This window comes from Perca fluviatilis, chromosome 8 (genome assembly GCF_010015445.1).
Source record: "Perca fluviatilis chromosome 8, GENO_Pfluv_1.0, whole genome shotgun sequence".
Lineage (NCBI taxonomy): Eukaryota > Metazoa > Chordata > Actinopteri > Perciformes > Percidae > Perca > Perca fluviatilis.
Window position 1 is genome coordinate 4618142 of NC_053119.1, and position 13299 is coordinate 4631440.

General features: G+C 43.7%; 2 protein-coding genes across 5 annotated transcripts in view; one reads left to right on the forward strand and one right to left on the reverse strand.

The window, feature by feature from the left end:
* lsp1a (lymphocyte specific protein 1 a) overlaps positions 1–5533 on the forward strand; it is a 70258-nt gene extending 64725 nt beyond the window's left edge. The window contains 1 exon segment of the mRNA XM_039809086.1: positions 4769–5533. Within this exon segment, the coding sequence (XP_039665020.1) occupies positions 4769–4791 (23 nt within the window). The 3' untranslated portion in view covers positions 4792–5533.
* On the reverse strand, positions 185–11842 carry prr33 (proline rich 33). Of its 4 annotated transcripts, none has more exons than XM_039809080.1 (4): positions 11717–11842; positions 11329–11376; positions 2572–3770; positions 185–2490 (listed from the first exon to the last, which is right to left on the reverse strand). In XM_039809080.1, the coding sequence occupies exons 3-4, from the start codon at positions 3753–3755 to the stop codon at positions 564–566; spliced, it is 3111 nt and encodes a 1036-aa protein (XP_039665014.1). In that variant the 5' UTR covers positions 3756–3770; positions 11329–11376; positions 11717–11842; the 3' UTR covers positions 185–563. The 4 variants fall into 4 exon arrangements, with proteins under 4 accessions (XP_039665014.1, XP_039665013.1, XP_039665011.1 ...); XM_039809079.1 differs by having other exon boundaries at positions 2545–3770; XM_039809077.1 differs by having other exon boundaries at positions 186–3770.
* Between the last annotated feature and the right edge of the window lie 1457 nt (positions 11843–13299).

Genomic DNA, 13299 nt, shown 5'->3' on the forward strand with positions numbered 1-13299 from the left:
CACTTTTACTCAACATGCTAACCGGCAACATAGGATTCCATTCACTACGCTATGCTAACTAGCGGCGGCGCTGCCGGTGTTGCACCGGACTAAAAAGATGCATGCACAAAAAAAGCGTTGACCCCCCTATCTACAGCTAGGGGAGACCGTGATAAGCCCTATTTCAACAAACGGTGGCGTATCCCTTTAATCTGTATTAATTTCTATATTTGTGAAAATGTGATGAAAGGAACAAATGAGAAGCTCTGATTTTTTTTTTTTTTTTTTTTTGTGAAAACATAAACCTTTTAATCTGATGTGACGTCTGAATTAAGACAAAATGTGGCATTCTTTCTGTTTCCAGCTAATCCACAAATACAAACATTTAACATCCAGACAACCAGTCACACAAATGCAACACCAAGCTTTTGTCAAGTATAAATTTCAAAGCAGACTCTTCTACAAACGCATGTCATTCGTTTAACACGGACTACGATTTCTTGCACCTGTACATTAAACATATATTGTAACTTTTTTTTCTTTACATTTTCGTCTTGGCACTTTATATATTTTACTCTATTAGCTTAAGTAGCGGCGAACCCTCTCGCTGTTCTATTAAAGTCTTTTGGTTCCTCATCTTTACCTTTCCGCCCAATCAGACCCATTTCAAAAACGGTTGAAAATTTCGTCACCGGCCTCGATGCCGCCTCTTTAAGCTTTTTAGCGTCAAACCTTGGACTAAAAAGCAGAACGGGCAGCCGGTGCGCAAACGAAGGTATCTCTTTCTGCTCGTCACTTTGCGCTTCCTTCTTCTCGTCCTCGCTTTTGTTCAGCTCGATCTGGTGCATGATGTTCTCTTTAGAGGAAAACATTTGGAAGAGGACGGCGTTCCACATCTTCGCTGCAATAGGAGCGTCGTTGGTTTGGTTATCGTCCTGAGTGGCAGGCGCGTCGACGGCCTTCTCTCCGGTCGTTGTCGCCTCGCTCTGTTTGGGCCCGGCGGCCTCCTTCTGAGGGCCTATCTCTGGAAATTTAGGCTCCTCTTCTTCCACCACCATGTGCTTTTTGAGTCGGGACCAACCGCTCAATTTAGATTTCACTCCCTTTGGCCTTTGTGTGACTTTAAGAAGGGGCTCGGCTGGGAGGGATTCATCGCCTTCCTTTTTCTCAGGTGCTGATTTCACTGCTGGAGCTGATTCTGCTTTCTTATCTTTTCCTTTGTCTTCACTTCCTGTTGACTCAGCTGCAGACGGCAGAGCTGGCGCTGCAGTGCTTGGCGTTGAGCCTTCTTGGTTACTCTTGGTGGCAGCTACAGGTTTCGCTGTCTCTTTTTGATCGGAGACGCCAGCTTTTGTCTCACTTCCAGATTTCTGGACTTTGTCTTTGCCTAAAAGTTTTCTTACTGCCTTCAAAGGATCCTGGTCGTCACTTTTGGGCAAAGGGTGTTTGGCTTCAGGAGGTTTTGTCTTTGGTTTGGCAACTTGTGTTTCCACCTTCTGTTTCTCAGGGGTTTTCCCCACTGTTGTTGTTGGTTTAGCCTTTGGTGTTTCTTGAATCACCTGACTGGATACCGTACTTGTCTCTTGTGTTAACGTTGTTCCTGAGGTGTCTGATGCTTGTGAAACAACAATAATAGGGATTGAGGGAGTGGTGACAACCTTCTCATCTCTCACATGAGGGTAATCTACATCTTTGGGGGTTTCTTTGGCTTTAGACACCTCGGGCGTATATAGGCCCTTCACAGACGGTTCTTGGCTTGGTATTTTACATTCTGGTGATTCCTCTTTTGTAGCTTCTATCTCTTCGGTTTGCATCTTAGAACTGGAGATACCAAACGCCGGAGAGTAAGTTCTTATGCCGCCGTAAGCCGTATATTCAGCAGGTGTCAATCCACGGTAGCTAGACTTTGATTTAAGAGCCACTTGGGTTGGGGTTTTAGGTCTCTGAAAGGCTACAGATGATGCACCAGAAGGTGATGTCCCATAGGTAGGCGTCTTTGGTCTTTTGAAGCCAGGTGACGTGGTCATGAGTCGGGATGCTTCGTATGTTGGAGTCTTAGGCCTCTGATTGCTGAAAGAAGTCACTGCTGGTGTTTTTGGCTCAGATGTGGCAGTTATAGGTCTCTGAGAGCCAGCTGGAGCAGTTTGTCTTGTCAGATCAGGCTCTGATTTTGACTTGGTAATGCTTTTTGGGATTGGTTTGACTACAGAAGTGACGTCTGAATGAATTTCCCCATTCAGTATAGTTTCGGTGGGCTTAGGCTCAGTCTCAATAGTTGTCACACTTTGGGAAGCAGGCAAACTGCTCACAGCAGAAATCGTTTTGGGCACGCTTGACCTCTCTGGCTCTACTGTGATCGGCGACACAGCAAACAAGAGAGGATTGGGTCTTGAGACTTCAAAAACAGGCGTTGTAGCCCGATTCTTGTGGTATGATGGGGTTCTGGGGCGTCCCACTGAAGTTCTTAATGTTTGTAACTCAAAAGTTGGGGTTTTAACTCTGATTTCAGATGTTGGGGTAGCTCTTTTGATTTCAGATGTTGGGGTAGCTCTTTTGATTTCAGATGTTGGGGTAGCTCTTTTGATTTCAGATGTTGGGGTAGCTCTTTTGATTTCAGACGTTGGGGTAGCTCTTTTGATTTCTGCCGTTGGGGTAGCTCTTTTGATTTCTGCCGTTGGGGTAGCTCTTTTGAATTCTGCCGTTGGGGTAGCTCTTTTGATTTCTGCCGTTGGGGTAGCTCTTTTGATTTCTGCCGTTGGGGTAGCTCTTTTGATTTCTGCCGTTGGGGTAGCTCTTTTGAATTCTGCCGTTGGGGTTGCTCTTTTGATTTCAGATGTTGGAGTTTTTCTTTGGGAGTCTGTGCCCAGCAAAGGAGCCAAAGTCGTCGGGGTCGTTCCTCTTCTGACCTCAGATGCTGTAGTCAGATCTTGTTTTGTTTCTGTTGCTGTTTTACTCTGAGGTACTGTGCTGCCGATAGCGGTTAATCCAGCTGTGTCGTACACCGGTGGGGTCCTGGATGACTCGTAGTACGATGTGCTCGCCGTGTACATCCTAATTTGCGGGACGTCAAACATCGGTTTGGGCGATCTTGAAGGTTCGGTTGCTTTGAATGTTGGACGTGGGCTTTTGGATTTGACGAGCGGGGTTAACACAATGAGAGGACGAATCAAAGCAGCAGAAGGTATAAAACCAGCAGGCGTTTCAGCAAGTGTGCTAAAAGCTGGCTTTTTCATTTCGGCAGCTGGTGCTGTTGCCTCAGGTACAGAAGAGACTGCCACAGATACTTTTGGTACTGCTAGCTCGGCGACAGGCCCCGGAGCTGTTGTAACTCCATAAAGGTGGGCTGATGAAGAAACTGCGTTAACGTTCTGCGAGTAAGTGTACAACGCGTTGGCCACTGTCTGAGGTGAGAACCTCGCTGCGCTGCCATAAGCTGCACGCTGTGGGTAAGGGGACGCAACATGTCGGTACAGCGGCCTGATGCTGAACCGCGGAGGCTGCTGGACGTTGTAGAGGCTGAACGGTGTCTCCGGAGTCTTGGGCGGGGTGGAGTGTTCGCTGTGCTCGAGGTCGGGGCTTGCTTCGTTCACAGGGGAAAGATTGGTGCGGAAAAGTACGGCAGGCTGCGATGCCTGAGTGGAGGCCTTTTTCTTGGCGGTTCTCTTGAGGAGCTTCTGAAGACGAGCGTTGTCCTTTCCAGGCTTGGGTAGCAGGGGCGGGGGGTACTGCTGGGAAAGCAGGCCCGGCTGGGTGGCAGCACCGTAAACGACAGCCATGAGCGCTTCAGCACCCTGTGGAGAGACAAGAAAATAGAACTGCATTTGTATAGAGTACATAAATTCCGGCTGAATTAATCAGACTGAACATGACTAAAACTCTAGACCTGTACTTCAATTTTGTTGCGAAGATTACTTCATACTGATATAATTTATTTTATATTATCTGCATATTACATTAGACATAGTTGTATAATATCAGTTAATATGTTCTGTTCTTTTAAAGTGTTTTGATCTTCATTTTTCATATTTTTAGTTCAAAGTTTAATTTATTTTGAATTAAGTTTTAAAATGTCTTTGAACTTTTTACCTTTGGCGCAAAAAATTAATTTTACAACTTTATAGTGGGTTGACTGTTTCTTTTCTACTCTGTCCAATCATACGGTCGGTCTGTCCTTAACTAATACCCTTTAGGAGTTTCCTGTTACAAACAGGAAATGCATCAATACTCCAATTTTCACTGGACCTTTCTTAAAAACCTCAAAGAAAAATGGTTAAAACCTAAAACTTTCCCAAACAATTACAACTAACTTAATTGACATTTGGACTACTTTATAATATTTGCATATTTAATCCTCCTGTTGACCTGGGGTCAAATTTGACCCATTTTAAGTTTCTATATCAGAAATTTGGGTTTCTTTCAACCAAATTTTCAAAAGAAATGACGTGGATGGCTCCCTACAACGCTCTTCACAATTTCTATTCAATTTCATAGCTTTTTAATTTAATTCTTTTATAAAAGAACGTTGAAAAAAGTAACAAAAGCTGGGAAAAGCTTCAAAAACGTGGGGGAAAAACCACACAAACGTCAAAAGCTGCAGAAAGTAACGTGGGGAGGGGGGGAAGGTGACAAATGTTGAAAAGAAGTGACAAACATCAGTGGGAAAGCAATAAGTGTCAATAAAAGACGTCCAACGTTGAAAAAAACTTATAATAAATTTTGACCCAGAAAAAGTTGCATAGTCGACAGGAAGACAACACAAGGGTTAACTTTTTCTTTTCTTTTTTTGCAGATTTATATCCCGATCGTTACTGAGGTGTCGTCTCTCTCCGGTTGGTTTTTACTTTGACGCCCGCTGGCTTCACATACATTTTAACAGAAGCAGCCATTACAGACTCAATATTTCATTTATAGCCAATAAATCACTTCTTCTGACTCTCTCAGTTGGACATCTACAAACCCAACAGCCCAAATTCAAAAGCTCTGATCATCAAATGTCTATATATGTTCCGTTTCCTCTTTGCTTTTGTATGTTGACATTCTGTTTCTATTATGTATATATCTGACTGTGAGCTTTAATGTTTGTGTATTCTTCAGGGTGTTTTCGGGGAACCATTCCTAATCTTAGTATTTTGTTTTGTAGGAAAGTTTAAAAGTCTTTTTGAATAGAAAAGTTTTCACGTTACCGGTCACGTAGATTTGATGGAGATCACACGTTATGTTGATGAATCACACTTTAGGGTATGTGTTCTGCACTTTTGGCTAGAGAACAATCTGGAACAGTTTTGGAGAGACATACTTTGTCAAAAACTGCAAAACGCAGAGTTTAAACAGATTATAATACTACAGACGGTTCAAAAACTTGACTTTAGTATGTCTTGGCTCACTTTTGAACCCAATATCGACGGCATTTATTTGGATTCTGTATCAAACTATTTCCTGTGTATGTTTTAAACTGCTCTGTCCCTGTACTACTGCAGACATTTTAAACTTTTTTTTTTCATGTACTTTTATGTGTATAACCTCTTTTCTTAAATAAATTAATTTTCTAATTTTGCTTTGCCCTCATGTTTGTCGAATTATTTTCATTTATTGTTAAACTACCACGACTACTATTTCTAGTCGGTTATCTTTATTGTGACTATTATTGCCACTGTTAATCACACCCCCAAACGGCACCGTCAGACACCGCCTACCAAGAGCCTGGGTCTGTCCCAGGTTTCTCCCTAAAAGGTTTTAGAAGACTTTTTCCTCGCCACTAAATGCTTGTTCTTGGGGTAATTACTGGAATTGTTGGGTCTTTGTAAATTAGAGTGTGGTCTAGACCTACTCTATCTGTAAAGTTTCCGGAGTTATGATTTTTATACTATAAATAAAATTTAATCAAACTAAAGACCTATTCACACAGGAATAGAATTACCTAGTGGGGGGCCCGGGTAGCTCAATTGGTAGAGCGGGCGCCCATATATGGAGGTTTACTCCTCGGCGCAGTGGGCCGGGTTCGACTCCAACCTGCGGCCCTTTGCTGAATGTCACCCCCCCCTCTCTCCTTTTTCATTTCTTCAGCTGTCCTATCAAAGGCCTAAAAAATGCCCCAAAAAATAATTACCTGGTGACTCATTTGTAATAATTGCGGAGGTTGTCTGTGATCTTAATCCCGTGCGAATCGGTCATGTCTGTAATTTGTTAAAGTAAAAATCTCTCCTCCAAGCACCGAGGTCCTGTGGTGATATTAGTCCCATGCAGATCGACATGTCTGTGATTTGGCGGGACCATATATCCTCTTGTCAAGGTTTTTGTTTCCTGTGAGCCTTTGTGATCCCGCTCGTCAAGACGGATTTGGGGCAATGGGGAGCATCGGACGCCGCCTATCATGACCAACCTAGTCTGGACCACTGGCCCAACCGGAGACGTCCTGCTAGCCCTGGCCCCAAAAGATACTGAACCCTGACCCAAGTGCGGTGCGGCAATCCTCCGGGTGGAGTCGATAGAACAAACTCAAATCAGCTGTTCTGGAACCGAAAACTCAAGTTTCCCATCTGAAAGTTGAGGGTTAGACTCAGTTTGTTAAACCTCCTTCCTGAAACGGGCCCCTGGATGATGTTACCAGCTCACAGCTGACCCTGGAAGCTTTTACTCGGCCTAATTTTAGTTTGAAGGCAGGGTGGAGTCTGGCCAATCGCCTGCTTCGCTGTTTTAGGACTCCAGGCTTTTTACAGGCCGCATCACTTTCCTGAAAACAATAAATCAGAGTGCTGTGATGCAGATAGAGACACAGCAGCGCATTTAAGTCCCGCCCCCATCTGAGGGGAAAAGAACTCCACGCTCTCTGTTGACTTTTCCTCTGTCAATTTCGTCTGCTAGCAAACCGAGAAATGCCTTAAAGCTGCTGTGTGGTGATATTCACTACCAACAGGGTGTCTGCCGGGTCTTAGTCTCAAATTCAATCAAAAAAAGTCTTAAATTAACTGAAGTATTGTGTCTAGGTCAAAGCAGGTCTTAATTTTTCTACATCCATGTAACGCTACTTCTGATGCTCATTAAAATGCTCCAGCAGCGCGAAAGTATTTTTTATTCCAGGCCGTTTTATTTCTTTCGATCGCAAGTCTGAATATAATTCGCTGCATTACGACTACAAATGAGACTAACATGCAACTTAAATTGCAGCCAATCAGCTTTAGTGTTGCTGGTGCGAGTCCCTTTCGGATTGTACCACAGACATGAAACGGATTTTATTCTTCAGGTATGTTGAAGTCGCAAGTTTAGCAAGACTTTGCTTGAAAAACTGAATTTATGGCAAAGAAGCCAGGTGCTTACAATGTATATTATATATAGCCTATACTGCTACTTATGCTGCTCAACTCGTGTAACCGACCTCAGTGTCGATTTTTCGATCAGAGCCAACCGAGCGGAGGTGCTCTGGGTTGGGTACCGAAAACAAGGCACCAACACGTATCTACCGGATTGAACAGTAACGCGGATTTCGGTGCCACTTAAAATGCCTGCCCTGCTCTCTGATACTATGAAACGGGCATCAAAGGCAACAGAAGCATCGCTACATGTAATGCTAGTTAACATTACACTTCGCAGCAGATCACGTTAGCCCCTCGTTAGAATCAGAATTGTCATTGTAAAACAATGAAATTTAAGTGCTACTCCTTCTGATGCTTAGAAGTGTACATTCATACGCACACGCCTATACCCTCACATACACATAATGGGACAGGCTGTGCTGTAGTCTAATGTATTTTAGTGGGTATACTGTACTGTATATAAATATATTGGCCAGAATCTGCCTTTGGGGGAGTGGGGGATTCTGGGCGTCCTCCCCCCAGGGTTATTTTGAGCGTCAAAGATTTCATTTTGTGTATTCAGATAACTTTTAGTCACCAATTTACGGTGAAAAATCCTTTTATTTAGCTTATGCGAAGAAGAAAATAACGACAATTCAAAATAGATCCAAACTATAACGGAAAGTATGTTGTTGTCATTGGGCATTTTTAAGTTGGAATATGGAAATCCTGGAGCTTTCTTAGTGGGATAACTGCGTATACCTGCGTATCACATAGACTACACCACTGGGGACAGGTGCTTCTAGTGCATACTAGAAGCACCTGTCACCTAGCAAAAGGGAGTTTTTCCTCGCCACTGTCGCAATAGCCACTGCTAATACTTGCTCTTGAGGGAATTACTGTAATTGTTGGGGTTTTGGAATTTATAGAGTGTGGTCTAGACCTACTCTATCTGTAAAGTGTCTCGAGATAACTCCATTATGATTTGATACTATAAATAAAATTTAATTGAAATTTAATACTAGTATACATTCATACACTTACTCACGACGTACACTCTCACACCAAAAAAATCACAGTACTGGAAAAGTGCAAATGCAGTGCAAAACAGGCAGTATAATCAGTCAGCATGATGAAGTCCTATTTCTGTAACTGAATGTTTAGAGTTGTGATGGCTGTTTAGAAGACGCTGTCTCTGAACCTGGATGTGCAGGTTCTGACAGACCTGTAACTCCTTCCTGAGGGGAGGAACTGAAAGTGGCGTGGATGAGAGGAGTCTTTGTTTGTTTTTTTGCTCTGCTGAGGTAGCGGGGTGAGGCGAGGCTGTCGATTGTGGGCAGCCCACATGATCTTTTCTGCCAGTAGCTGCTTAAATACGCTTAAATGCTGAAAGCTAAACGGTGTAAAGTGTGTCAGTATTTCACTGGAAAGGATTCCAACACTGGGAGTCTGCAGTTGAAGACAGAGTAGCTGCACCATAGACACAGGTGGTGCTCTCAGAGTTTTATTCAATTCAATTTAAAGTTATGTATAGTATCAAATCATAATTAGTGATCTCAAGACACTTTACAGATAGAGTAGATCTAGACCACACTCTAGAAATATGAAGACAGAAGTGGAAACAGATGTGAGGAATCAGCAGAGCGAATGGGGAGACACCAGGGGCGGATCTAGAAAAATACTTATGGGGTGGCGAGAGGGGGGGCAGGAATTTTTGAGGGGTGGCAACATATGTCACACGTATATATACTGAATTTAATCAGTTTGATGAGAAGTAGTATGTTCACACTACAAAAGGGCACAGGCTGCCATTTACAAACTCATACAGACAAACTTAATCTCATGCAATCAATGTCTTGCATTTAAGATTTCATGTGAAACAGTTCATATTAGGAATAAGTGACCATACGATGTGATCTCACTTAATAGGAGATAGAAGTATGATAGAAGTAAGGGGCTTTATCACAGGATAGGTATTAAGGTGAGACCCAGGTGATGAGCGGCAGATGTGTGAGAGGGGAAGCAACTGCAGTCAGACTTTGGAGATTCGCGCTTGTAAAATGGTCAAACTGGCCGTAACTTTTAATTTGTTGCTGCCAACTGGGGTGGCAGCAGGGGTGGCAAGGCTTTCTTTTAGGTTGGCAGTTGCCACCCTATGCCACCCCGGTAGATCCGCCCCTGTGAGACACTAAGCTAACATTATGTCCAACGTTACGTGTGTTAGCTTAACCCTCATGTTGTCCTTGGGTCAAATGGACCCGTTTTTATAACCGAAAATATGGGACGTCGAAATAAGCGCTGAAAATGTAAAAAAATAAAATTAGGAAAAGCAACAAAAACAATGAAAAAACTGTCAAAAACACTGAAAGAAGACCTACAAACTTAAGAAAAAGTGCCAAAAACGTCAAAGTGCCCAAATCATGGAAAAATTCATGAAAATGTTGAAAAAAGTGACCAAAGCGTTGGAAAAAACCCCACAAAAACATTGGAAAAACTTAAACAAAAGTTGTTTTTTTAATGGTGGATGGGAAGACAACACAAGGGTTAACTTACAGACATATAGTTAGCCTAAAACTGACATTTTGATATTTGACTTGGTAACAACGCTTGCTACAAACGTTAGCTTAGTGTCTCCCCATTCTCTCTGCTGTTTCCTCACGTCTGTTTCCACCTTGGCCTTTGTCGCAGCTTATAAAAACTTAAGTTATTGGCAGGCCTGTCGCAATATGCAATAAATCAATCGCATGATTTAAATGGGAAATATTGCGTTTTCGTATTGTTTTTGGTTATGTTTTGGGTTTTATTCAGGTGCAGTTTTTGTTGACAGAGACTGAGAGTCCAGTTTATTTACTTTTTTGGGTTGTTCATTTATTGTGAATATTTAAAATGTCTTCCAGTTCCAGTGTTAAATATTCTTTAAAAATAAAAGTTTGACAACTAGTGTCGCGACCACCACGCGCAGATAGTCACGGCGATCCCATGACGTCACATTTGCACGCGCCAGCTGGGCCGCGTCTAGTAAATAAGAGCCATTAGGGTTCATGTGTTCATGACAGTGTCATGTCACTCTTATGTAGAAGCGTTACTGTGTTTTATTTCCAGATGGGACTCAAACCACGCTCTCCTGGGTAAAAGTCCTGTGTTTGTTTATTTTAATGAATAACCGTTCAGTTAATTTGTACTTTGTTTTAACAAGTTAATAGAGCAATGTTTAAGTCGAGCCGGACTTTGCCGTACACATAAATAATGACCCCCCCGCCCCCCGTCCCTTCCCCACAGTGAGGCATTCAGCGTAGTAATCAAACGCCGACATCAGCTCGGTACTCGGTATCGGCCGATACCAAAAGTCCCAGAACAAGTCGGATCGGTGCCTCCCTATTAAATACCAGAGATCTGCACTCTGAGGCGAGAGGAACATTAACAGTTCACAGGTTTTATTTATCGCGGCTGGAGTTCAGCTTTGTCAGGACCCTCTCACGTCTCTTCCCACAGAAATACACACACATACGGTACATGTGTATAAATATCTGCTGAAGGGTGAAAGTGAATGCAGAGGATCTGACCTCGTGACATCACAGCACGGGGGCGACACCGGATAGATAGGGCGTCAGAAACATGTTGTCACTGAGAATGCCCAATCACACGCGAGCACAAGAATTTAACACAAAAGGGTGGAGAAATTGGGTGGAACTGTATATAAAAATACACCCGCAAATTCAGTTTGGGTCTGATAATGACCGTGCAGTCTGTGTTTAATATCCTCAGATTATTGTGTGTGTCACCTCAGTGAAATGTATGCCAGAGCTGGCGTGCGCCCCGAATCTGCTGCCCGCCTGCCTGACACACGAGAGCCCACTCCTCCTTTTAAGGCTCTGGTAGGTTCGGTATTCAGAACGCGCCTTCTTCAGGACGCAAGTTCAAAAGAGGAAAGGGTAATAATAGCCGTGTAATAAAAAACCAAGCTGGTCCACAATGGCCTCCTTAAGTAAATGAATCCACCCCAAAAAAGAGACACACACACACAAACACAGCAAGCATATGGAAAAACAATGGAACATACCAGGTAAAAACGTGTCGCTGGTGTTCAAAGCGCTCCAGGCGGGTTCCCCTTTGACAGAACAGGAGAGAACATTGATTCAAGTTCAACATCAAACTTTATTCCCCCCCCCCCCTGTAATTACACAGCAGGACGACCACAACTCTAAGCCAAAAGTGCTCATCACTCACTCATGCCTGGGTGCAGATAGATAAATGACAGGGCCGAGTGTGTTGGGAGTAGAAAGAGTGCCAGGCTAACGCTTAGCTCAGCCCTGCCGGTGCAAAAACAAAAGCCCCACCCTGAGCTCGGCCAAACACACGTCAGATGTCCCGCTGCAGAGGTCGGCCACTGCTAACAGCTTCCCTGCGCTCCATCTGGAGAATAAATGGTGCCATTATGGCGTGTTTACCTGTGCGACTGCTGCTCGGGGAGCGGCCGGCCGGCTGCTGCCTGCTTGTCCCAGCCCGGAGTGTCACAGCGGCAGGTTCATGTCCAGCCCAACTCGACCCCCCCACCCTCTTCCAGCACAAATGGAAGGAACAGACACCATGGCAGTCCAAAAATAAACCCTGAGCCCCGCGAGCTTTTACAGAGTGACAGCAGAGCGAGGCGAGACGCAGAGCTGACAGGACCACAGGACCTTAGGTTTCACCACCTCAGGGCTCTAAATGTGGGGTCCGAGGGCCACCCAGGGGTCCGAAAAGGATGTACTAGGGATCCGGCAGGAGGGCTCCGAAACATGATTTGAATTCTTTGGAAATAATCCTAATTATTGATGGGATTGGGGTTTTTTTTTCAGGGGGTTCTAGGCCTCTAGGTTGTAGGTGTGAGTTGCTTTGTGGGAGTTGAGGGGTAGAAGGGAAATGGACTCAATTTATCTAGTGCGTTTTTTAGTCTCAACTAGTCATATTGAGTCATATTTCTGTATCTCTCTCTCTCTCTCTCTCTCTCTCTCTCTCTCTCTCTCTCTCTCTCTCTCTCTCTCTCTCCCTTAAATGGTCACCCACCACAGAGTAAGGGTCTGCCTGAGGTTTCTCTAGACCACACTCTTTAATTTACAGAGAGACAACACTTCCCACAAGAGCATTTTCACACAGCGGTGAGGAAAAACTTCCATTTAACAGACAGAAACCTCAAACAGAACCAAGCTCTGGGTGGGTTGCATCTGCCTCAACCGGTTGGGGGAGAGAGAGATTACCTTGGATTGTGGTAGCACCTGGATCATACCACAATAAGGTGCCACCACAATCCAAGGGAAATCTGCGAGGTGAGAAAGCACAAGGCCTCAGAGGAAGAAGCTAAGTTAGTAACATGCATTAATGGGATAGGAACGCATGCAGATGGAGAGAGAGAGTTAAAAGTCATGCATTTGACATTCTACTTGACAAAAAGTACATACGTAGGTATTACCAGCTTTACCAATTTACTTAAAGAAGCGAAAGTAAAAGTACTCCCTCTGCATAAAAGGCCCATTTCAAAGTGTTGAACTATGGAGCCTTAAAGGTCCAGAAAGATAAGATTTCCACCATCTTGGAAAACAGTCAACAAAGAACGCCGTGCAACCAGTAACATAGTTCAAACACAGCGTTCGTGATTCCACTGGTCATGACTGTTTTTTAAGATGGCGGCCGAATATAAACACGAACGGTCTTTATAATCTATCTTTTTAATAAACTGTGTGTACACGTACAAAGTTCTCAATGCTTCGGTTTACATGTAGGGACCCTCATTATGCTACCGTGGAAATGTGGTGCTATTTTGAGCCTTGTTAGTGGTATAAAATAGTGATTTACCCTCTGCCCCGAAAGCTAGCGTTAGCAGGTAACCAACAGTTTTGCGGTAGCTTGTTAAAAGCTAGAGACACATTCGATTAGCATGAAAACATGTCCCAGAGAACGTTAGACTCGGTACACATGTTATTAACCCCTAGGGTTAATTTTACGCTGGAATTGTCCTTTAAAGGTACAAAAAGATACGATTTGTACACAGAAG